The sequence below is a fragment of the Rhinolophus sinicus genome, chromosome 1 (genome assembly GCF_057876585.1).
Source record: "Rhinolophus sinicus isolate RSI-liver-muscle chromosome 1, RSI-T2T, whole genome shotgun sequence".
Classification (NCBI taxonomy): Eukaryota; Metazoa; Chordata; class Mammalia; order Chiroptera; family Rhinolophidae; genus Rhinolophus; species Rhinolophus sinicus.
This window is the reverse complement of record NC_142501.1, coordinates 121,136,025-121,159,295: the sequence shown is the minus strand read 5'-3', so window position 1 is coordinate 121,159,295 and position 23,271 is coordinate 121,136,025. Positions and strand designations below refer to the sequence as shown.

General features: G+C 38.1%; 1 protein-coding gene across 2 annotated transcripts in view; it reads right to left on the bottom strand.

The window, feature by feature from the left end:
* Positions 1-2,175: 2,175 nt before the first annotated feature.
* PLXDC2 (plexin domain containing 2) overlaps positions 2,176-23,271 on the bottom strand; it is a 391,914-nt gene continuing 370,818 nt past the window's right edge. For both annotated transcript variants that reach the window (XM_019756009.3, XM_088789077.1), the window contains one exon: positions 2,176-12,117. In XM_019756009.3, the coding sequence (XP_019611568.1) occupies positions 12,001-12,117 (117 nt within the window). In that variant the 3' untranslated portion in view covers positions 2,176-12,000. The remainder of the gene's footprint in view (positions 12,118-23,271) is intronic.

Sequence of the window (23,271 nt, the reverse complement as noted above, 5' to 3'; positions counted from 1 at the left end):
CAGAGACCGAGCATTCACTAATTCATTAATTCTAAGGACAGTTTCGTGGGTTAAGTATTAACATTAAACAAAAACAACCACCAGATCATTTACTTCAGGGACAACCCCTTAAAGTCAACCTCAAATAGTTTAATAAATAAGTCTATATTGACCAGGAGGAAACTGACGATAGGTGTCATTATCCTGTTTTATCCTCATTGTGGAGGAAAGGTAACCTCTACCTCAGGCAGTCTTGATTGTCTGGGTCGTCCTGAGACATTTTAGAAGATGAAAAAGAGTTCTTGTTGTATAGATGGGTAAACCTGGGCAGGTCTAGCTGATGTCACATAAAAATCTGTCAAAATGTGCTGTGCTTAAGGGAAAGGAAATGTATAATTTGCTGGAAGAGAGTGAGGCATTTCACATGTCCTGGGGATCTTAGGTTTTATTAGTAGAGGCCTGAGATCTGGAGATGTGGAGGTGAAGATCTGAGGACTAAGAAGAAATAGTAGTTAGGCAGCAGTAGTCAGACTTGAGCAGTTGTCTACAGAATGCCCTCCCACCTTTGTCCCCTGCAATTCATCCATTACTTTGCCTACTGGGTGATCTTCCTGAATTAGTTTGGTTGATATGGCCCTTGTGCTAGGAACCTTTCAAGTGCACCTACTGCTTTGAAGATAGACTCTGAAAACCTATGGGTAACATCAGAGTTTTAACTCTCTGGCCTCGGCCTACTCTCCAGCCATCCTCTCCTTGCTCCCTCTGCCCCAGCCAGTCAATTTGCTCCCAGCCACCCTGTCCCTGGCATGCTGTGTTGTTTCTGGCAAAGTTCTACTCACCTGTCAAGACCAAGTTCAACTATCACTTGCTCTGTGGAAACTCTCCTGATGTCTTCCATACAGAATGAACTCTTCCCTCCTTTGTGACGTCATGGAACTTGTAAATATTTCTATGCTGAAACCTTTAATCCATCGTTTGCCATGTTTGTTTTAATGTTTGTGAACCCCATTATACTGCAGGCTAATTGAAAGCAGGGCCCTTGTCTTTTTTTTGTAGCCTTGGAGTCAAACACCCTGCATAGCACAGGTTAGATACTTAATAAATGTTTGTTAAAATAAACTGAGAAGAAAAGATTCCCAGATGCCTGTCAAAAGAGTGGTTTGGAATAGGGGACCTGTTAGGAGAAGATGTGGTCTCCAGATTTGCAAGAGATAATAGATCTACAGATAATTTAAAAGTTGCATGATTGTCATTAGCAGTTTTTCTTTACAGTTTGCACTGCGTTATTTAAAGAAATGGCACACACTAGATGATTTTTAAAAGCACTGGCCTTAATATTTTTCTACCGTCCAGGAAAGTTGCATGATTTGCATTAGCAATTTGGCCCTTTTGGCATCATAAAGACATTTAACACCATTTAAAACTGCAGCTCAGAATTTACTCCGTGGTATCAAAGTGTAATCAATGCAGTCCAAAAGATCCATACAGAGGTAAGATTTTAAAAATCAGTATTGAGTTGCACAGAGCAATTGCTCAACCACTGACTAGAAGTCCCAACAGCATCCGGCACCTGCTTCCTTGCCCTGGGTTCAGGCCTGTGTGTACTTAGCGTTATTAAAAAAGATAGTCCAAGAGTGATGGAGGAGAAAACAGGGAAAGAATCTTTGGAATGCAAAACATCTCACTTCATGCAGTCTACATAAATTAGCTGAGACACACATCCAAAAGCCCCTGAGAAATAGGTACAATCATTTCCAGTTTGGGAAAAGGGGATGGAATCATAAACTTCGTAACTCACTTGGAAAATCATTGGGGTTAATGAACCAAGACTAGTGACAGAGGCAAGAGCTGAATTAAAACATTTTGACTTATTCCCGTAGTAGGATTTTAACTGGCAGTTAAAACCCCGTATCTCTGACCTAGAGGAACTCAACATTTGGGCTGTATGGGTTGTGGGCAGGGGCCAAGTCTCCATGTAGTTGCCTTGGTGACATTCTGGATCCTTCATTTTCTATAGTTCACTCTAGTTGGTATCAGTCCCCACACTAGGGCAGGTTTAGAAGCAAAGGCTTTTTCTCTTGTCATTAGCCTGTGACACTGGACATTTCAGTGATTTTCTTCTACACGAGGTAAATGGTTTCGAAAACTAATGGTGGAAAGGAAACAAAAATATGGCGAAAGACAAGGGTAAACATATTTAAGAAATTAAAACAAAATGATCATTTATTGTTTTTAATATGTAGTCAAATATGACAGCAGTATTACACAAATTGCTCCCTTCTCCCCCTTCTAAAATCCCAAATTTGTTGACTTTAACTGAAAGTGAAAAACCATGATTTAATTCTGAAAATAGCATTCAACAGAGAGAACACAGGTAACATTTGGTCACCACCCGCTTCCAGACCTTTAAAGATGAATTGTGTCATTATGGCAGTCAAAACACTGGCTTTCTTATAAAATTATTACTATGAAAGAAAAAAAAAAGATTTCCCACATACTGTAAGCAGAACCAGAAGAATTACAAAAAAAAAAAAAAAAAAAAAAAAGAAAAGAAAAAAGAAACTTGGCTTAAGAAGCCGTGTGAAGAAAATTTTAATGAATTATTGCAATCATAATGATCTCCAGGTAAAAGAGATAGCAAATTAATGGACTGTAAAGAAATACATTCAAACTTAGATAATTCTTACAGTGAAAATAATCAAGAAGCTTGCAGAAGTATGTAGCATCTGAATTATTGAATTTAAACAGTGGATTTCAATAAAGATCACACCTCTTCTGCTATCGGACACCATTAGTGCAAATTCAGATACAATCATTTTACATTTGCAGGTTCAGGTACGTAGAGCGTGAGGGCATCATGAAGTATGCGAACGTTCTTTTATAGTGAAAGAATGCAGCCGCGGAATGTCTCATTGACATGGCAACGGAAACAGAAACGATGTCGAGAGACCTGGAGTAAATTCAAAATGCTCAGTTTTCCAAGCCCTGTATTAAATGAAGTTTTGGAAAACCTCTGCAAAATTAACCGTCACATGAAGGGCACGTCCTTGAATGGAGGGACTGGGCTTCAGGAAACGGCGAGAAACAGACTTGCAATGCTCACCCACACAGGCTTCCCTCGTTTGGGTTTTGACCGGGTTTAGAGGGTCAGATTCTCCCCCAGTGTTCACTTTGAGCAGCACCACAGTGAGCTTTGTGATTCTGACAAAGGGTACAATTATACCCACTTCGAAATGCATTTTACAAATATTCTGTGTGCTGGTGCAACTGGCATAAAACACAGACAGCCCCCCGGGGTGCCCAACTTCTTCTCATTTCACACTTCACCATTTCAAATTACTACAAGCAGAATTACCAGAAACAGTAGGAAATTCCTGGCATTGGACGTTCCCATGATCCCAGCTGGCATGCGAAAAAGACTCTCTTATTTTTCCCCTGAAGATAATGTACTTCCCAGGGACTGTCCAAGGGCCTCGAATGAGGCGAATGAAAGATTTGTTTTGACCAACCTATGAAAAGACTTTCCCCCTCTCAACTAGGGCCCCAAGACTTAGTTATAATATACCCAAAATATCTGTGTCTAAAGAAAATTCATTTCCCTAAAATGATTTTAACATTTCTTAGCAAGAGAAGCTCTGATTTCAACTTAATGGTCTTTTCAGAGTAGCCTGGTAAAGGACACTTAATTTGAGTTTTTATCGCCCTGCTACAAATAGGACAATCAGAGTATGTTTTTGTTCAAAGACTTTAAAAATGGTTGATTAGACTCGACGACAATGTCTAGACAACAGTCCTTGGGTCTGTGTCCTGAGATAGACAAACTTCACAGAGATGCAACTATGGGTCCACTGTTACAAGTGCCTTTCTTATCCTGTCCTCAGAAAAACTCCTTTTATTTTTCTTGTATTTTATTGCTAGTGTGTAGTTGGCTCCCTCGTGGTCTCTGGTATAAGGGAACAAAAGAGCATGCCTTGTAAGTCACAGGGAGATAAATAGAAAGTCTCTTTTTGGTCATTACTTGACCATAAGCAACCCAATTCCCCAGAGCAAAGGTCTCAGTGATTTTATTAAAAGGATTGGCGCCATAGGAGATGATGGCAGATTTTTAGATTCATTGGGGGGCATCCTTTATTTTCTGTATGTCACATTTCTAGCACAACTTGCAGGATCTGTGCCTCGGTGTGTGAATGACCTAAATTTGAGCTGATACACACTGAATATTTATTTCCTCATTGCTCTGAAGAAGTTGAAGACTCTGCTTTATAGCATATTTTGATCTTTATTTCTTTCTGTGAATTATCCCCATCCACTCACTCCTATGTATGTATCTCTCCCCACATAGTAAACTTCTAAAATTAGCTTTATGCTATGCATCTAGTCCGTAGGCACAAAAGGTTTATAGCTGCATGATGAGTGAGTACATGTGGAAGTATATATTTTATTTGTAAGCTACGGAAAAGAGGGACTATTTTTAAAAATCAACACATCACTGTCACGTCAAAAATGTTTACTGTATTTCATTAGGAGAGAATTTTGTTTTTTGAGAATTTTTTTAGTAATTCTCAAATATTAATAAATCTTAGAAATTAGAAAAAGATGAGTACCAGCATATGATTTGCATTAATTTTTTTTCCAGCCTTTTCTTCTGGATTTAAAGTAACAGAATCAATCGTTCAGTGTGACAGTGATCTGGAAATTAACAAGAACTAACATTGAGAAACCAATGATGGCGTATTCCATAAACTTTTATGCAGAACTGATTCAAGAAATTATGTAATTTTGCTCTCATAATTATCATCTTACTTTTTTGCAATTATCATTGTGAGACCAGTGGGCACTGGATGGTTTAAAAGCTATGTGAGGCAATAATTAGGTAATTGTATTATAATTTAAGTTGAACTGGAGATCAACTTAATCAAAACGTTCAGCAACACCATATTGTCTGACATGACTGTAGTAGAGTAGAAAATAATATACACACTTGAGGGTCTCCTAGGTGATGGTTTTCTGATTTCCATGATTGTCTTAGGAGAGTTCATTCCGGGTGTGCGTGTCAATATTCTATACCCCAGACTTCATAATCAAGGTTTTCAATTGTGTATCCATACTAGTAACTTATAGTCAATAATTATGAATGCTTTTAAAGTCTCACCTGGTCTTTTAGCAAAGGACTACAGAGAAACCTGATGTTCTAGTATTTCTGGAATATTTCTGTTATTTCTGGGAATAGTCTTAAGAGACTGTCTTTGTATAACTTCACCAAGTTTTTTAATTGGTGCAGAACAGACACAAGTACAAATGGATGGGATTCAGAGTTATCCATGGGAAATCACTGACCCTACAGGAAAACTGACATAAGGCACATCAAATCAGTAGGAACTTTGGCTTGATAGATTTAAACACTCCAACTCTGAGATTTCCAATTTTTAATTATAATACTTGGGACAGTCAATTGCTTTTGTTATTGTTATTTTTTCCCCCACAGAGGGACAATAAAAAAAAAAATCAATATCAGAAATAGAAAGTTCAGCCAGATATACTTAAAATTAGAAGCAACAAACTTCAACTTCTCTGCATAACTGGAAGGCAAAGACAAAGGAGCAACATTTGTAGATGCGTGAAGTGACCAAAAGAAAACTCAACGTCTCTGAGATACTGAAGTTGTGTGACACCAAGTACCCAAAGTGAAGCAAAAATCACCGCAGCAGCTATTACGTACAGCAGCAAACATAATTGCCAAGTGACCAAAAGAAAACTCAACGTCTCTGAGATACTGAAGTTGTGTGACACCAAGTACCCAAAGTGAAGCAAAAATCACCGCAGCAGCTATTACGTACAGCAGCAAACATAATTGCCAAACAGCCTTTACTCTGGCTACGAAAAAGGCAATTCCCAAATTTCCAGCGATAACTAATCTTCTCTCAATAAATTTGTTAAAACCGAGAGATGGAGAAATAGATAAGAATGACGTTGGGTTGTGGTTGAATTAGTGACTTTAATAGTCCCTTCTAATGCAAAGAGTTTAGGATTCCAAGTCTTATTGTAAACAAAAACCTACCTATAAGGAAAATTAAGTGACAAGGGTAAGAGAAATATTCCTTGTTTTCTCCTGCTATATTTTGCTCACTACATAGCTAATCCAGTAGATTTCCCAATCCCACCTCAGGGGACATTTGGCAATGTCTGAAGATGTCTTTAGTTGTCACAACTGGGGTGTTTATGTGAGACAGAGCTCCTGGCATATAGTTAATAGAAACCCTGGAAGCTGCCAAAGGCCCTCCAATGCATGGGAACACTCCTCCCGACCCCCCAAAAAAGAATAATGGGTCCCAAAATGTCAATAGTGCTGAGGTTGAGGAAACCTGAGACAGTCTAATAAATGACAAACAACCATGCACACCTAAAGTGCAAATGCTTCTTTGATACACTGCTGCTTCCAGAATACCTTAAAACTATGACGCTGATAATTCTAAAAGGCACAACAGAAATACTGGTGCAAAAAAGTGAACTATTACATCTGGTCAGAAAGAATTCAAGTGGCCTGGAAAGACCTCCTCGGTCTGGGACAACTTTGGATGAGTAACTTTTCTTCTCATCGATGAAAACACAGATCATGTGAAATAGAGCAAACAGCACAGATGTGCAATGATGCATCATATTTCAGAAACAGTCTTTCGACAAATACTTGACAGTTCTCTCTGTTAAGTAGAACAGAAAATTAGAATTGGAAATTGAATAGAGTAATATTGATCCTGCCTAGTCGCCAAGTTGTGTTTGAGGATGTCACCATATTACAACTATCGGTGGACGTCGCTGATCTTTCACTGTTCGTATTTATCACTATATGCCACAGATGTAACACAGGAATTTGGTTCCTGTAGGTGTTCAATAAATATTTAAGTTGACTGAGTGATTGAATGAATGAACAAATAAAGGGATGAATCAAAGTGCTCTGTGAAATCTAAAGTGCTTTACAAACACAACGTACTACGAGTATATACATAATAGGTAATGTCACACACCTCATGATATTTACTTTGAAAGCCTTCTTAGGGCAAAAAAGTACAGACAGCTTAATAAGCAAATAAAAACTGTGGTTATACATATGGTAAGAAAACCTGCTATAAAGATTATTCATTTGTCAGGTACACTGGGAAGAAATGAAACAAAAGCAGAAAAATTATAAATTGGCAAAAGAGAAATATTATTGTTCACTTAGATGATCACAGGTAGGGTTGGAAGAAAAGAATGTGACAAACCAAATACAGATCCTGTAATAGCTAGAACTTGAAATCACTGGTTGTTATAAAAATGGCACCATTCTTAAGACAGCAACATCACAGAGGAAGATTGGTCCACTGTTCCATATTATAGGATAGAACGGATAGTCAACACAGCAAAGAAAGCTAGCTTTTAGATGGAATATGCCTTCTGAGCTGCTTAAACGCTGACAGAGGGGTGTACGCAAGAAGATTTGGAATAAAAATAACCCAAGAGGAATTTCAAGTTCAAGACCCCGTTTTGACACTGGGAAAATTACTTTATCTCTCTGGACCTCAATTTTCTGATCTGTGACATGAAGAGGTTAAATTAGATGACCTCCTGTGATTCCGGCATACGGATGTTGATGCCAAAAGTTGGGTGGAAAAGGAAAAACAAGAGTAATCTTTTGGAATTAGTAAAGCACATTGTAATAAAACATCTAAAAAAAATGCCTGAGGAAATACAAAGCAAAATGACATTTCACAGGAGTAAGAAACTATAACCATAAGATTCATTTTTCAGTTAGTCTTATTTAAATATTCATTGCTTCTTGTGGAATGGAAGTGTCTAGAACCAAGGCATGGCTACTAGCAAAACTTTTAAACTTTTTCTCAAATGGACAATATATCCTAGGGGCATCGTCAAATTTATACTCCTTCAGAATGAGGAAATAGCATAAGAATTTTTTGCCAAAAAGTTAAATTATACTAATCTGAGAATATATACTATCTGCATATTAGCATAATTTAAATTAAGTTTAATTAATATTCCTTTTACATAGTCTGCATTTGCAAATTTTTACATTTAAAATTAAGTTCCACATATTTATATTTTAATCGTGATAGCCCCTTACGTTTGTGTTATAGGGGTAAAATAAATATTTGAAGTTATTTGTGTTTGAGGTATTTCCTTCTAAAGAGAAGCCTGCTGGTCAGCTCCTGGGCCTCCCTTTGCTGTGAAGAATAAACTGGGAAATCAGAAGAAAATACAGAAGATAAGTGAATACATAATAAAGAATGGAGCCAGTGGGAGGATGCACTTAGGGGACTCTGGTGTGGGAGAGGGAGACGTTATGCAGAGGAAATATTAAGAGAAAATATTAAAGATGGGAAAAAAGGAATTTACACAATTTTGCTGGGTGTTTTGAATGTATTCTCCTTTGGCATTTTCTCAAGAAATGTATTGATCTGATTGTCTTTGCTTTGTGGCTTGATGGACTGTTCTCTGAAAGCAAATGTGTGTTGCTACCGGGACAACAGCTGTGCTTTATTCGGGTTACATTGACATAAGGTTTTACAAGTCTGTACGTCTGTACATTTAGTCAATCTGCATAATAATATGCTTGCAAGGAAGACAGGACAAAAAAAAAAAAATTATTTTCCTGAATTGAGACTCATGGAGGTTAAAGTGATTTTTCCCAAAATAACATAGTGAAGACTCAAAACTGGGTCAGATGGTTATGTTTTTCACTACTCGATCATGTCTGAGACCAAAATGCTTAGATATGGCCAAGAACTATGAAATCTTCTGTTTTCCTCCTCCTTTTTCTTTCAGGAGAGGGAATTATAAAGAAAGACCTCTACAGCACTGTGGAATAGAATTTCCTGTGACAATGGGAATGTTCCATGTTGTCCAATATGGTAGCCACGAGCCACATGTCGTTATTAAATACTTGAGTGTGGCTAGGGTGACGGGATTTTTACTTAAGGTTAATTAATTTAAATAGCCACATTTAGCTAGTGGATATAATATTGGACAGCATAGCTCTAGAAGCTACTTGTGACAGACTGGCAAATGCCCTAGGGATCTCAAACTAAAATAATAACTAGGGGTAAATTGTACGTCATTATTTATCTTTAATTTTCTATTTGTTTATCATATCTAATTCCAAACCCTTCATAAACAAATCAACATTGTGGTTGCTGCTATCTGGTTGGCTTAAGATATTTGTTTTTTGTCTTTTAACACTTTTATCTAATCATTGAATATTATTTTTACAAACAATTAAGATGAAATAATTAACTTCCTCTATAGCACCATTTACCTGATTTCTGCAGGAGTTTGTATGTGTTCCTTTGCTGCTCTTAATTTTTAAAATGGTTTTTGTTAATCTTGCTCTACTATGTTCATTGTATATTAAGTAGTGTACAGATGTCCCCTTTCTAATACAAAATATATGTAAAGTTCAAAGCTTCGGCGTTTATTCTGAATTTCCAGAAATTGTATATGTTTGCTTTTCCTTTGCAGTAAATGAGCACTAAGAACAAAACAGACAAATAAAATAAAATGAAAGTTTCATGAAAAAAGGATTCAGCCAGCCTTTCCCCTTACCATTAAAATATTCATATACAACAGAAATGTCTAACCACCTTTAACTTTTAGTTCTTTTAGGAAGTCTCCCCATTCTTCAGTAGCCTTTTTACTTCTGATAAGTTGTCCCTATTACTTCATGCTTTAGTTCACTGAACAATTCGGGGGTGGGGAGGTTATGCTTTTCTACAAAATTACCAATTCTTTTGAATAAAAAAGTGAAAGATCGGAGGGTATAAAGATAACATTACTGCTTCAAAGAATTGTGTAGTGATTTGGATATATATGCAGTATTTATATAACTGTCAACCCACTGCTATTAGAAGCCACACCTACCACAAAAGCTAGTGAAAGAAGCATCATCTTATCCTAAAAGGAATCGTCTATGTGCCCCTTATGTCTCTGTAGAATACCAGTTGCACCAGTTACATTGGCAAGTCAGTTGGTTATCGCTATTTGATCAAACCTACTCCACAAGAAACAAGTTGGGATATTTTATATAAACTGAACGAAGCTCAGCAGAGATTGTCATCACATCCTTCAATCATCTTGCTTGTCAATTTTTTTTTTTTTTTTTTTTTTCAATTATTAACTAAGTAGTTTAGGAAAAAATGACCACCCTCATTAGGTACTTACAAAATGTAAAGCAAAATGCATGTGATGGAAAATGTCACTAGTCTACATCAGACATTTGTGAAGCTAACTATGATACTGTTAGTGGACTGATGTCTTCCAATGCAAACACTGTACAGATGCTAAGCTGTTAGTAAAGTGCTCTTTAAGAGATCTCTGCTTCTTGATACCCGAATCTGCAAATGGTAGACACTGTACTCTACAAGAACCAACAGCTTCTTGGCACAGGATGTACATTTCATGGGTCGAGATGTTGATGCAATTGTATACACAGTACCTGAATTTTAAACTTTAGGAGCTCAGTATACATACATATATATTAACCACTTTCTGCCTCAAAGGGATGCCTTTTCTTTCTTGGTTCAGGGGGAAATTTCCAAATCTGGATTGTGATTATGGGGCAAATGACAGCTCCATCTAAGGAGCTTTTGGCATCAGCTTCATTTAGCCAGGGAGGGAAGGGGTTGATATGAATGAAAGAGTGGCTCAAATAGGCAGGAAACGATGGGCACTGCAACTCATTGAACCCCTTTTGCTAAGTGACATAAAAATATTCTAATATTAAGGATTATTTTACAACTCTATGGAAGTATGCAATAATGCACCTTGCATGTTTTGTCTGACAAAATGCACTCTTAGAGTCACAAGAGCCTGCCTTGTGTTAGTTAATAAACAAAAATATATTTATATATATATTTATGTAACTACTATGTACTTTAAAGAAAATTACTGTATGATTCAGCAGGGTTCTTTCATTCTCTTTATCGCCAGGGATATACTGACTTGCATGGCTTCTTAGACAGGAATCAACAATGAAATGGGCCTTTAGTACTGAAATGGCAAAAAGTAAAAAACAAAACAAAACAAACAACCCACATGTTTAGAATCCCTAATAGTTTTGCTTCAAAAATGATTAAGGTTACATCCTTTTGTTTCCTTCAGCCAAGAGCAACTGTGGCTTCATAGGACTTCACAGTTGGGAAACGGAGGCAACGCTTCGTAAAACAAATCAGAAGTTTTATTCTGAGGAGGGGGGGGAACCGAAAGCTTCATTTGCCACTCCCTCTTTTCTAATCCTTAGCTAAAAGTTTGGAAATTCCATCACAGTTCATAGAAAGGGCATTCGTTAACAAGGAAGAGGGAGGCATAGTTTTAAACCTCCCGTGTAGATAAAAGATTCGGCCTATAAAGAACTTGTTGGGACAGGTGGGTCTATACCAGAAAAACGAAACCCTTTGTCCACATAATCTGGTGAAAAGATAGAAAATCTCTTATTTTGTGTTTGTTTTTGATCCTGCATGAGCTACTTTTCTCAGCAATCTTGAAACAGTCATCATTGCTCTTTTGAGTGAAAGGGTTCAGGCTTTGGAACACAGTTACCTTTGAGACATCAGAGAAGAATATTTGAACCAGAGGTATAGAGTCCTCGTAAACTAAAGCTTTGTTATTATCATTTTTGCTCTCGATCCCTTTGCAACCCTGCACCTAAGCCAACGGCATTGTAGTCTTGTCATAATTCCAATAAGTCCACAGGAGAGGTTCTGGGTGAACTGTAGATGCCATCCCACTAAGGAATCTTACGTTCAGTGGTAAATGGTATCTTGTGTAAGTCTGAGTTTGTCTTTTACCCTTCCTGGGCTGGGCTTGTCCAGAAATCTTGTCTCCTTCCAGCTATAGCAGCTTAGGGTGTGTGTGCGTGTGTGTGTGTGTGTGTGTGTGTGTGTGTGTGTGTGTGTGTGTGTGTGTTAAAGGTATAGGCAAATTTTAGTCTTAACACCTGTAAGCCAGCACTGGTGCTGTTCTGTCCTAGAAATCTTAGCATTGCTCTGATACAATAAAACCTTCCTTCTCTCCCACTGGTTCAACTTCGGCATAGGCAGGATGGCCAGACCCTCTTCGAAACTTCATCGCAGGCCATCTGCTTGGGCGTCTCTAGAAGAGAAAATTAAAAAACAATGAACACCAGGATGATGAGCATATCATAAGAAAAATAGATTGGCCAAATATTTTGGATTAACTTCTGAATTCAACTGAGTAACATGTGACATTATCTCTTATTACCACCACAGTCAGAAGTATATACCCACAAAGCCCTGTGCCTGCGTTTCCATTATGGTGCTATCGGCACCTCTTAGGTGACAGTCGAGGGGACTGTCCCCAGAGTACTGAGTGATTCTCTAAGGCAAGCTTTATGCCTTATGAATATTCGTGTCTAAAAGAATCTATAACTGCCCGAAAGGAATGGTAATAAAAAAACAAGTCTTCTTAATATGTAGCCACGGACACTTTCTCTTCTCTGGAAGTCAATAATAATATCACTTCATTTTATTTATTAATTCACTCAAAAACATAAGGCCATCAAATTCTTCATGGTACTTTGAGGTGTACTTCAAATTAGGTGGTAGACTTCCTAGCAAATAAACATCACTTAATATCTTAAGAAATTATTTATTAAGCTGAGAATCCACATAGGACTTTTTCTGCTTGAAAATTAACAAGATGTGATGCTCTCAAAACTGAATCCAACAGCAGAGGGCGTGGACCATCTTCAGTCTATGAACTAAATAACTGCGCATTAGACACCGTTCCTAAATTACAGGATATTTGTATTGACAAAAGGAGCTCATTTCTCCCCAGCCTCCGAAATGCTAAAATGCATTTCACGGCCACAATGACACTAGAGACTATTACTCCATTTATTAGAGTGCCTGTGATTTTGGAGAAAATAAGACAGTAAATATTGAAGGAAGTTTATTCCTATCTAAAGAATTTTAATGTGAAAAATGTTACTTATCAGTGTAGATATCCTGGCATTTGGCAGCTTTCTAGATTTGCCAATTATATTCCAACGTCCAGGATTAATAGCTGCAGAAGAGTTTTTCATCAGGTAGGAAAGAGTATTATTAACTCTACTTTCTGGAAAAATACTAATCAAGGTAATAACATTCTGCCCACTAATACTATTATATGCTGTGTCTATGTAAAGTTATTTGGTCAGAACGTGCTCTGTGTATTAGCTGATTAATTGCCATGAAGTGAGGGGAACTGAGTTATCCTTCTTTTCCAAAAGAACAAGTTAAAATCAAGAGAGGGCTAGGTAACAAAATAGTGTGTTTTTGCTGGAACTAAAAGTCATCATCAATGGAAATACATGAAACATCTCTAGGGAGAGGAACCCTGTAACTCATGGTTACTCCTGCTTGTGGGACAAAGCCTCTGTGCTCACTGCCACTATTTACAACCCCTACTCTGGTTTCAGTGACCTCACCACTGGGCTTTTGAAGCCGCAACCGCCCTACCTTCGGAGTAAGCAGCACCACTAAATCTTTGCTCTGAATCCCCACCTTTCCAAGGCCCATCTGACAAGTATAGCCCTGTGATCTAGCAATAATTTACAACCACATGCTATAGGTGACTCTTAATTAAAAAGGAGCATAGGTGATGAGACTGCTGATGTTTGATTCCTGTGAAAGTTATATTTTGTTAATCTCCTAACTGGATTTCATGCTTTGCACTAGGTGATTTACATATATGATCTCACTTGATATACACAACTCAATCATTTACATTTTGCACAAACCTACAAAGCTAGCAACTGGCGGAGCCAAGATTTAAAATGAGATCTATCTACTTCCAAAGTCAATTCTCCCCACCATAGAAATTAGTTCTTAAAATTCAGAGGTTTGTGTATAACTCCCCCAAAATTTGTGAACATGGTTCTATTTTTATTTCAGTCTTAAAAATATAACATTACCAACAACTTCAGTATTCTGCTAATAAGTCAGAAATACTAAGCTGATAATTCTCTGTCTTAGGTGAAAAGATTGCAGGATAATGCTTATCATGTATTCTGTGAGCTCATCACAGAGTTTCTCAAAATAAAGTATAAAAATGTTCGATGGTGAAGCTTCCCCTGTTAATACAATACTAACCTATTTTCTGAGTTAATTACAGAGCCTTAAAGAAAATTTCTCTTGATTTTTGTACTACTCATTGTAGGAGAAACCATAGAAGTACCCCAACAACATTTAAAATCACTAGGGATCCCACCACTCACACATAATTTGGTTCCACTATCAGTATACATTGCTTACATGCATTTCTAGGAACATTAAACCATTGCACATACTGTTTTATTAGCTCCTTTCTTCTCCACTTAAGTACACACTAAAAAAATTCATGAACTATCTTTTTATAAAATTATTTTCAATGTCAATAGAGTATAGTACTTCCAACTAAATCATGATTTATATTGTCTACTTGATTTTGAGTTTTTCCCCCCAAATTTTTGACAATATAAATAATGTTACAATAGATATCTTTGCTGCTCATCTAATAGGCACATCTCTAATTAGTTCCTTTTATGAACTCTCATAAGTGGAATTATTGGATCCAAGAGAATGCACAAATATTTACAAAACACCTGAAATGTCTTGTATGGTGCTAAAGGGCGTATGGCCAAAGAAAGGTATGGAACATGGATTCTGGTTCATATGGGAGATAAAAACCATTTCAGGGCAAAGGGATTTTCAATGCAGTTTGGAAAGGTGAAGAACATACAGGTAGGCAAGATTTAATAGAGGTTTCAAATAAATATTCTAAAGACGAACAGGGATAATCCACTACAAAATTATTTTTTATTTGTGCAAAACTAAAAGAACTATACTTCTGTTCTTTTTAACTAGATGAAAATAAAAAGACATTTTTCGATAATAATATCTTAAAACTTATGATGAAATCTAAGAAATATGCAACTGGGGTTTTAAACATTTCGTGTGATTTTACATTCTTTCACAATTCCTTGATCTCTCCGTCTTTGCCCTAAAAATGCCGAAGAGTTAATAACTACAAAAATTCTGCTTTCTTCCTAGAATATATACACATATCACAAATCAATTACATGATCTTAAATCACCTGATTTCTCTGGGCCTTTGTTTCCTCATTAGTAATATGTTATCTAAGGATTTGTCCTCTAAACTCATAGGATTCTTATACCTAATTGCCTGAGATAATTGACTTTAACATTGTGGAAAAAATAATGATTTAAAAACTCCTCTATGGTGGTTCTTCATGGTCCCTCCTGCCTCTCTCCACTAACTTTTCAGATTCCTAAATTCAAGGGAAATCTGTATAAATTAGTCCCAACTGACATTGATTTTCTATGTCAATCTGCAACGCTTTCCTTATAAATGAAAATAATGAGGGCAGCTCTATGACTGTGCATGAACGACACAATCTTTGGTACTCATAGAAAAATCTTTAATGTCGGTGCTATAATATGAGGCATCTGTCCAGTGAACAAAGGGGTCAAGAAATCTGGTCATCATGTCTGGTTCTGCCACGAAGTGTGATGGGTCACAACCTGACATTTGGTCTTTCTCGAGGCTTAGACACATCTGAATCTGTCTTCTTTGTAGAATGGCTAAATTCAAATTGTTGCAGAAACTGATAGGGGCCACAGGGTCATTTGTTAACAGAGCAGGATGTATGCTGAAAATTGAAAAATTCAAACCAGACTCTAGTGTAATTCATTACAGAGACTCAGGAAGTAATGCCTTAAAACATTATTGGACGCAATACGTGAGTGATCGCTAGCTTTATTTCGGAGAATTATTTATGTGGCTAACCACATTCAGAAGTCAGTGTTTGCATTGATACTTTGGCACTGGGGTGGGCTGTGCAATCAAGTATTCTCCCTAATTACTCCTCAGTACTATTCATTGAATAGTCGTCCAGATCTGTCTCAATGGCCTGCGGCAAGATAATTAGCAGAAATATCCATAAACAAACCTGCAGGGTATCCTTAGTTAGCAGTGTACACAAAACTGCAGCTGAAGACCTCTCTTCAAGCTTAGACAGCAAAGCGGACAATGCTTCCTGTTGGGTGAGAGGAGTCCTTGAGACGAAGTTACTAGGCGTAAGTGTGAAAGAAAAGGGACCAATTTTGAAATTTAAGGCCCAGCTGGAGGACACCTGTGGTGCATGATGGCACATGACAAACGGTTGGAAATTTCTGGTGTTTTGTGCTACTTTCTTCACTGAAAAGTGGGGAAGTGGAAACAGGCTGGGATCTGGAGACTTAAACAGCATCACCGTCACGTCAATTCCCAGCACAGGACTTTTAGGCAAAGTCCCACATTTTTTTTTGTTACTCAGTTTCCCAATTGGGAAAATGAAATGGACTGGATTGCTGTTTTTTAAACTTCTTTCCTTTTATAATCGAAAACAATGTTTAAGTCACAGACCTTCTGTTCCAATGAAACCTTACCTTGTAGCCCAAATAGGATGGCACACAGTAAGTCTCCCTTCATTGTGATGGAGGGAGGGAGCCCAGCTTACACACCCTCCCTGAGGTGCACCCCCACCCCAGGAAGCCTGTAGATCCCATACCTTCTCAGAATATGTTTTGAGAAAACTATAGAACTAAATCAGCATTTTTCAAGCTTGAGATGCATACAAGTCACAAGGGATCCTGTTAAAATGCAGGTGCTGACTCAGCAGGTCTGGAGGTGGGGGCCTGGGGCTCCGCATTTCAAACAAGGTCCCTGGCTCATCCCACTCTGCTGGTCCACACACCACACTCTGAATAGCAGGGGTAATGATTCTCTAAGGTCTTTTCACTCAGGAACATTCTTTAAAAGTGAGGGGAAGGAGAAGTATTGAACTTCTGACTTTCCCTGTGTCTCCCACAGACCTGCGTGGGAACTGGAAGCATCTTGTATCGTTGGGCTAAGCTTTCAGCATTTAGCTTGGGTAGAGTTTGTTCATGGGAAGGAAATGTTTTCCTTTTTTATACTTCTAAATACAAATTATTCTCTAGTCTTATTTTGTGTTGACTGTTATTTCAGTCTTAAGTTATATGTCTGGGTTGCCAGGTTTAGCAAAATACAGAACACCCGTTAAATTTAAATTTTGGGTTAGCAATGAGTAATTTTTTAAAAAAACTATACTTCATGGGACATACTTATACTAAAAAAAGAAAGAAAGAAAAATTACTCATATTTATTTGGAATTGAAACTTATCTGAGTATCCTGTATTTTAGTTGGCAATCTTATGAACAGGGAAACACAAATTTCAATCAGTTAAAAGGCCAGTTAAACGTCAATCTAATTAAAATAAACTACTCCTGTGTGTGGCTGTGACTCTTTGCATCATGACTTGTAGGTCACTTTTTCCTTACAAAGAATAACTCAATTGATTTGTCTGTCTTCTGGTGTGGCCAAGAGTTCCAAGGGATAACTCATCGGTGAAGAAAGTTTGCATGTTCTTTCACACATTTTCTCCTCATCAGATATTGGTTGTTCTTCTTTTACACATTTTCTCCTCATTACATGTTGGTTGTTCTTCCTCATGTGGAAGTTGTCTTATTATCCTGCATCTGTGTCTTCTCCAACTTATAATCACTACTTGCCATTGGTTTGCTGCCTTCATTCTAGAACTGCCCTAGGTATAATCCTGAGGAATTACTTAATATAAGCAGAGTTGGTATATGTCCAAGATGAAAATTGTCCCAAAGCATGTAGAGAACAGCTGTAAACTGAGATTAACAAAACCACCGGATTATTCATGTGATTTTTCTGGAAGCTAAAGTATTCTTAAAACAAAAATTAAGTGGTTCTCCATTGGATGCTAAGTTCAATAAACTCTATAATATAGGAGGAAATATCTTTTAATCATACATTTCAAAGACTTAATATTCATTATTTTCTTTGACAGCCCTTTCTTTTATGGCAGTTCTCAGACCTGACTAAAAATAACATCGCATGGGGTTGAGTGTAAAAAAAAGTACTAATGTCGAGGACCATCTCAGCCAACTGATTGGGAATCTGGCTATGGCCCATGCAAGTATATTTTTAAAAAACTCTTCAGGTCAGTAAGAGGCATAGTGAGGGTTGAGAACCACTGTCAAACCATATTTCTCTTGGTTCCACATCTATATTCCAGAGTGTTCCTGTGATTTTCCCCTCACCTGACTATCACTTCATCGTCTCTACTTACACAAACACTACCCTTTTCACGTTATTTCCAAGAAAGCTTTCCAGATTCCTACCTATAGATTATAAATCACTTTTCATGCTCCTGCTTTATCTCAGACATGTCGTGGTATTATTTCTACCTCTTGTCACATTTTAGCACCCACTGTGGTTGTTTATGTGGTTGCACATATACAGTGTATGTAGATGTCTTTGAGGTCAAGTGTCATATCCAGTTCCACTGTGAAATAGCCACAGTGGTGGTGTATTGAAGATATTTGTCATCTGGAGTAAACCCTTTTTGTATCCTCGGCCTGCTCTGTAAGACAACATTATTTTTGGTAATAACCATGAAGAGACATGAATAATAATAGTAGTCAGAAAAGAAATGCGGACAGTTATTGTCTTGCACTTCCTGTCTTGCACTTCATAGATATTAACCATGCCAGTAAAAAACATTAAAAATAGAAAATAAATATTACTGTACAAAAAGGGAAACAGAATAAATTAAGTTTGATAAAAAGGAAACAAAGATGAAGGAATATCGCCAAATGAGGAACGGCACAAGGATCACAGAATGCTTTGCCCTCCCAATAGTAGAATTACAGCAAGTAAGTTCTGTTTCTTCACCTTCACAGCTACAATGCTACCATCCTTTATTTTGAATCTTCTGTTTAACACAGATGTATGTAGTATCACATGGGCTGGAGACCCCACTGAGCCTAAAACAAATGCAGAACATTCCAGACTCTTAGGAACTTATTCTCTAAATGAAAGTACACAGCTGAGTCTCCTGTCAGGGCCAAGTGTGTAATCGGGAGTTCTCTGAATTAGCCTCCATGCAGAAGACAATGTTTACTAAAGGCTAAGGAATAAAATTGTGCTAAGTTGAAGTTTACATCTACATTATGGGACTGAAATGCCACAGGAAGTGAGTTAACTCTTTAGAACTTTAGCTCAGCAAACGTTTCTAACTCAATTTAGAATTTCTGGCACATCGTGGTAATAAAAAGCTGAACTTAATTTAGCCAGTTTTATTATAATTTTACCATTTCCTACAAACAATGTACTCCCTTACTACCTGCCCCTGGGGCAGACTGCTTCCAGGGACCTGTCCTTGATTTGCCATTGACCTGCCATGTCTAGCAAAGTGTTAGGCACAAGGAGACTCACAGTAAGTCTACGTTGATTTGCATAGGTCTTACTCTACAGTTTTTGCCCCACAAGAGGCATAGCATCCAGATTCTTGAGTGCCAAACTATCTTTTGGACTCTCTCTTTGCCTTTTATGACGTCAGCCCATTACTGGCCACTTTGTTGCCCAAAATGAGAATGACTGGTGATGGTGACCATTAGTGCATTCATATGAGGATAACTGCATTCGGTTAGCCAATACCATCTCTATTTACGCAACTACCTATTGAACACAGTACTTAAGGTGTTTGTAGTATGTTTAAAGAAAATAAGACATTTGCATGCACATGCTTAAAGAGGAGCTAACCAATCATACAAGCTAAAAATGCACAGACAAGAGATTGGATTACTTAGTATAATATCAGGTATCTGCTAAAAGCACTGGACAATAAATGCTGTGAGTCTTGAGGAAAGAGACCTTCATTTGCATTCGAGTCATCAGAGATGACTTCACAGGCAGACTGGACTATAAAGACAAAGGGCGGGAAGACACAGGCCCTGGCGACACAGGACACAGGCCCTGGCGACACAGGGCTAGCAAGCAGAGCTGAGGGGAAGTGGGGCAGCCGGGCTACCCAGAATCCAAAGAGTGTATATTCTAGTGTAGTGTTGCAGGAAGTCTTGAGAAACAAAGGACTACTGTAGTGTTCAAAATATTTTTGTATTGTTAGTGCATCATCATCGAAAAACCTTAATATGAGAATAAAGATACTTTTTGCTGGGGAAAAAAAAAAAGACAAAGGGCAGAATGAAACTCCCCATCACTGCAGCCTAGATGCTGCCTGCAGGATTCATTCTAGATCTTACTTCGGCCACTGCTTTTATGTGCTTCCCCCCCGCCCCCCCACCCCCCCACCCCGCCCCATCCCCCTCCTTTATCCCCTCCAGCAACCTGAATGACTTTAACATTCTCTTCTTCCGGGTTCCTCCTGGATCATTTTGAAAACATCCACTACCATCTCTTCTATACTGTTCGTTCTACCTCCTCTCAAAACAGCCACCTCCCAGGCCTGGCTGCCTCATGACAGTGCACTGCCTCCAAATCCTTTAGATTATGGAGCACTGCCTCTCATTTGTTTCTACAATTCACCCAGACGTCATTTAACTTCCTGCCAGCCTGAATGCCATTGCAGGCCACTTAAAATCCATTTATTCTCTGTTCCCACGGCTATCTGACAATCCGTCCTGGATAAGTTCTCCTAACCTCATCACAAGTGATCATCTTCTCCCCCCCCCCCCCCCCCATTTCAGACCCAAAGCAGTCCCAACTACGACAGGAAGAAGTCACACATTCAGGTTAACCCAGCCCCAAATAATCACAGTCTTTCAATTGGGAATCAGCGATTACTCTTCTCTTATTAGATCGTCCTGATATACTCAAACTCCATCCACTTCCATGCTGCCCTCCCTCAACCTTGCATTTCATCACCGATTTTTATTATAGAGAAGATTAAGCCACTTAGAAGATGCTAATCCTTTCTCCTCTCTTCATTAATGCCCTCACATCTACTCATCCTTTCTTACCCGTTGCAAGGTTATTTGCTTTTCCTGTTCAATTTTGTCTCTGCTGGGAAGTTACTTCATTTCTTCCTCCTTCCCAAGTACCTTAAAACACCTTTTATTGTTTCTTTACCTTATGCCTGCATTGAACATCCCTTTATTTGATCTTCCTTTGTATCCCCAGGATTATATCTGCATTGAATATATGACTGAATTCACTACCTTCACATAACAAAATCATTTTTTCACCCCCTTAAATGTGGTGTCTGCTCCCTCTCTTGAAACTGCATTCTTGCAAGTTACAAATGATTTCACTGTCAAGTTAGTACCTTTTTTCTCTTATTCTGTGACTTTTCTAGAGCACTTCACACTACTGCCTACCCGTCATTCTTGACTTTTTTTATTTTTTTTAAAGATTTATTGGGGAAGGGGAACAGGACTTTATTGGGGAACACTGTGTACTTCCAGGACCCTTTTCCAAGTCAAGTTGTTGCCCTTTCAATCTTAGTTGTGGAGGGTGTCATTCAGCTTCAAGTTGTCCTTTCAGTCTTAGTTGTGGAGGGCACAACTCAGCTCCAGGTCCAGTTGCCGTTGCTAGTTGCAGGGGGCACAGCTCACCATCCCTTGCGGGACTCGAGGAATTGAACTGGCAACCTTGTGGTTGAGAGCCCACTGGCCCATGTGGGAATCGAACCGGCAGCCTTCGGAGTTAGCAGCATGGAGCTCTAACTGCCTGAGCCACCGGGCCAGCCCCCTTGACTTTTTTGCTGGCTTTCTACAATGATCTATTCTCTTGCATCTTGTTTATTTTTTTCCCCTTAAACTTGTTTCCTTTCCTATTTTATAAACATTAAATGTTAACATGTCCTAAGGTTTAGCCACACATGCTGTAATCGCTCTCTTCCAATAGCATTCTTCTTTATTTTCTTGGGGTTTAACTTCTACTATTGTAATTTCCATAATTTTCTCAGGTTATCATTCTTTTTACCCAGTTGCTTTTTTTGAGAGGCCCAACTATGATCTGACCATCAGCTTACACCAAACCTGCTTAAAATCCATCCCTTCATTTTCCTTCCTAAACTGTGTCTTCTGACAGTTCTAAATCCATCCCTAAAAACCTGAATTTCCCATTTGCTCAGATTTCGTACTTTGGAATTTTTGCTTCTTTCTTCTTCACCTCACATATTCAAGGAAAAGACTCAGGATACCCTCCTCACCTTGACTGCTAATTAGCCATACTTTTTGGAAATTGCTCAAGTTCTTGGAATCTCAGTCACTGTATGTAATGCCCACATTGGAACTTCAGTTACCTTACAGTAATGCCCACATCTATGGACTTCATTGGGAAAGAGTGAGAATCAAAGATAGTTGATTGCAAGCACTTTCAGACACAAAGCTTTATGCAAATGAAAACTGCTAAATTCTACCTTCTTCCTTCATGTGGCTCTTGAATTAGCCCATTCCCTTCCTTCTAATTCAGCTCTCAGTCATCACCTCACACAGGGATACAGCTTTCTAGCTCTGCTGTGACTGTTCTTTCAGTTTTCTAGCTTTCTCTGGCCCCTTCCCACCATCATTGTCACCTTCTATTTCTTTCTTGCATAATTGACTCTCCCTGCCTCTAGAATAAAGCCCAGATTTCACAGTAAGTTCTTCAAAGCCTGTCACATCTAACCTGCATCTACACTGAAGCCATTCCCAGTACTTGTCCATAGATATTAACATAAAGTTGAATAAGTCGATTCATCTTGCCCTTTCGTGACTTAATGCTTTTGTAAAGTCATAATATACCTCTCTTCCATGTGAAATGTCATCTCCTCTTCCTCTTTGCTTAGGCACAGCAGAGCATTCTTTCAAGACTCTGCTCAAATATTACCTCTTACATGAAATTCCTCCTGATTAATCTCTCTGTCTTTCCTAAGAATTTTATAGTGCTCGACTGCACCCTTTATTCAGCATGGATTATACCTTTGATGTTCATTTTATTATTATTGAATTCATATGTGCCTATTTGGCCTTTAATGTTTTTATGTTCTATATCGCCACATACATAATAAACTGGGGAATATGATTACACATAGGGTGACCAGGTGACTTTTTTTTTTTTTTTTTGAGCGTGAATGGGAGAACCATATCAGACAACAGATATAAACTGGGGCAGCCTACGCAAACTGGGATTATGTTTCCCTAGTTATACCCCTCTGTGATATTAAACACACCTACCAAATTGCATTGCACAAATAGGAGCTTTCGTTTTGCCTGATTTCCCATGATACACGCTGAGAAAAATCCTGTCTTCTCTACCATTAGCCTAAGTTCATAATATCATGTTGATATTGCATTTGGCAGTATTTCTTGATTTTTTGAACCACATTGCCACAAATGGTCGTTTTCTACTAAAATAGAATAATAATTTGC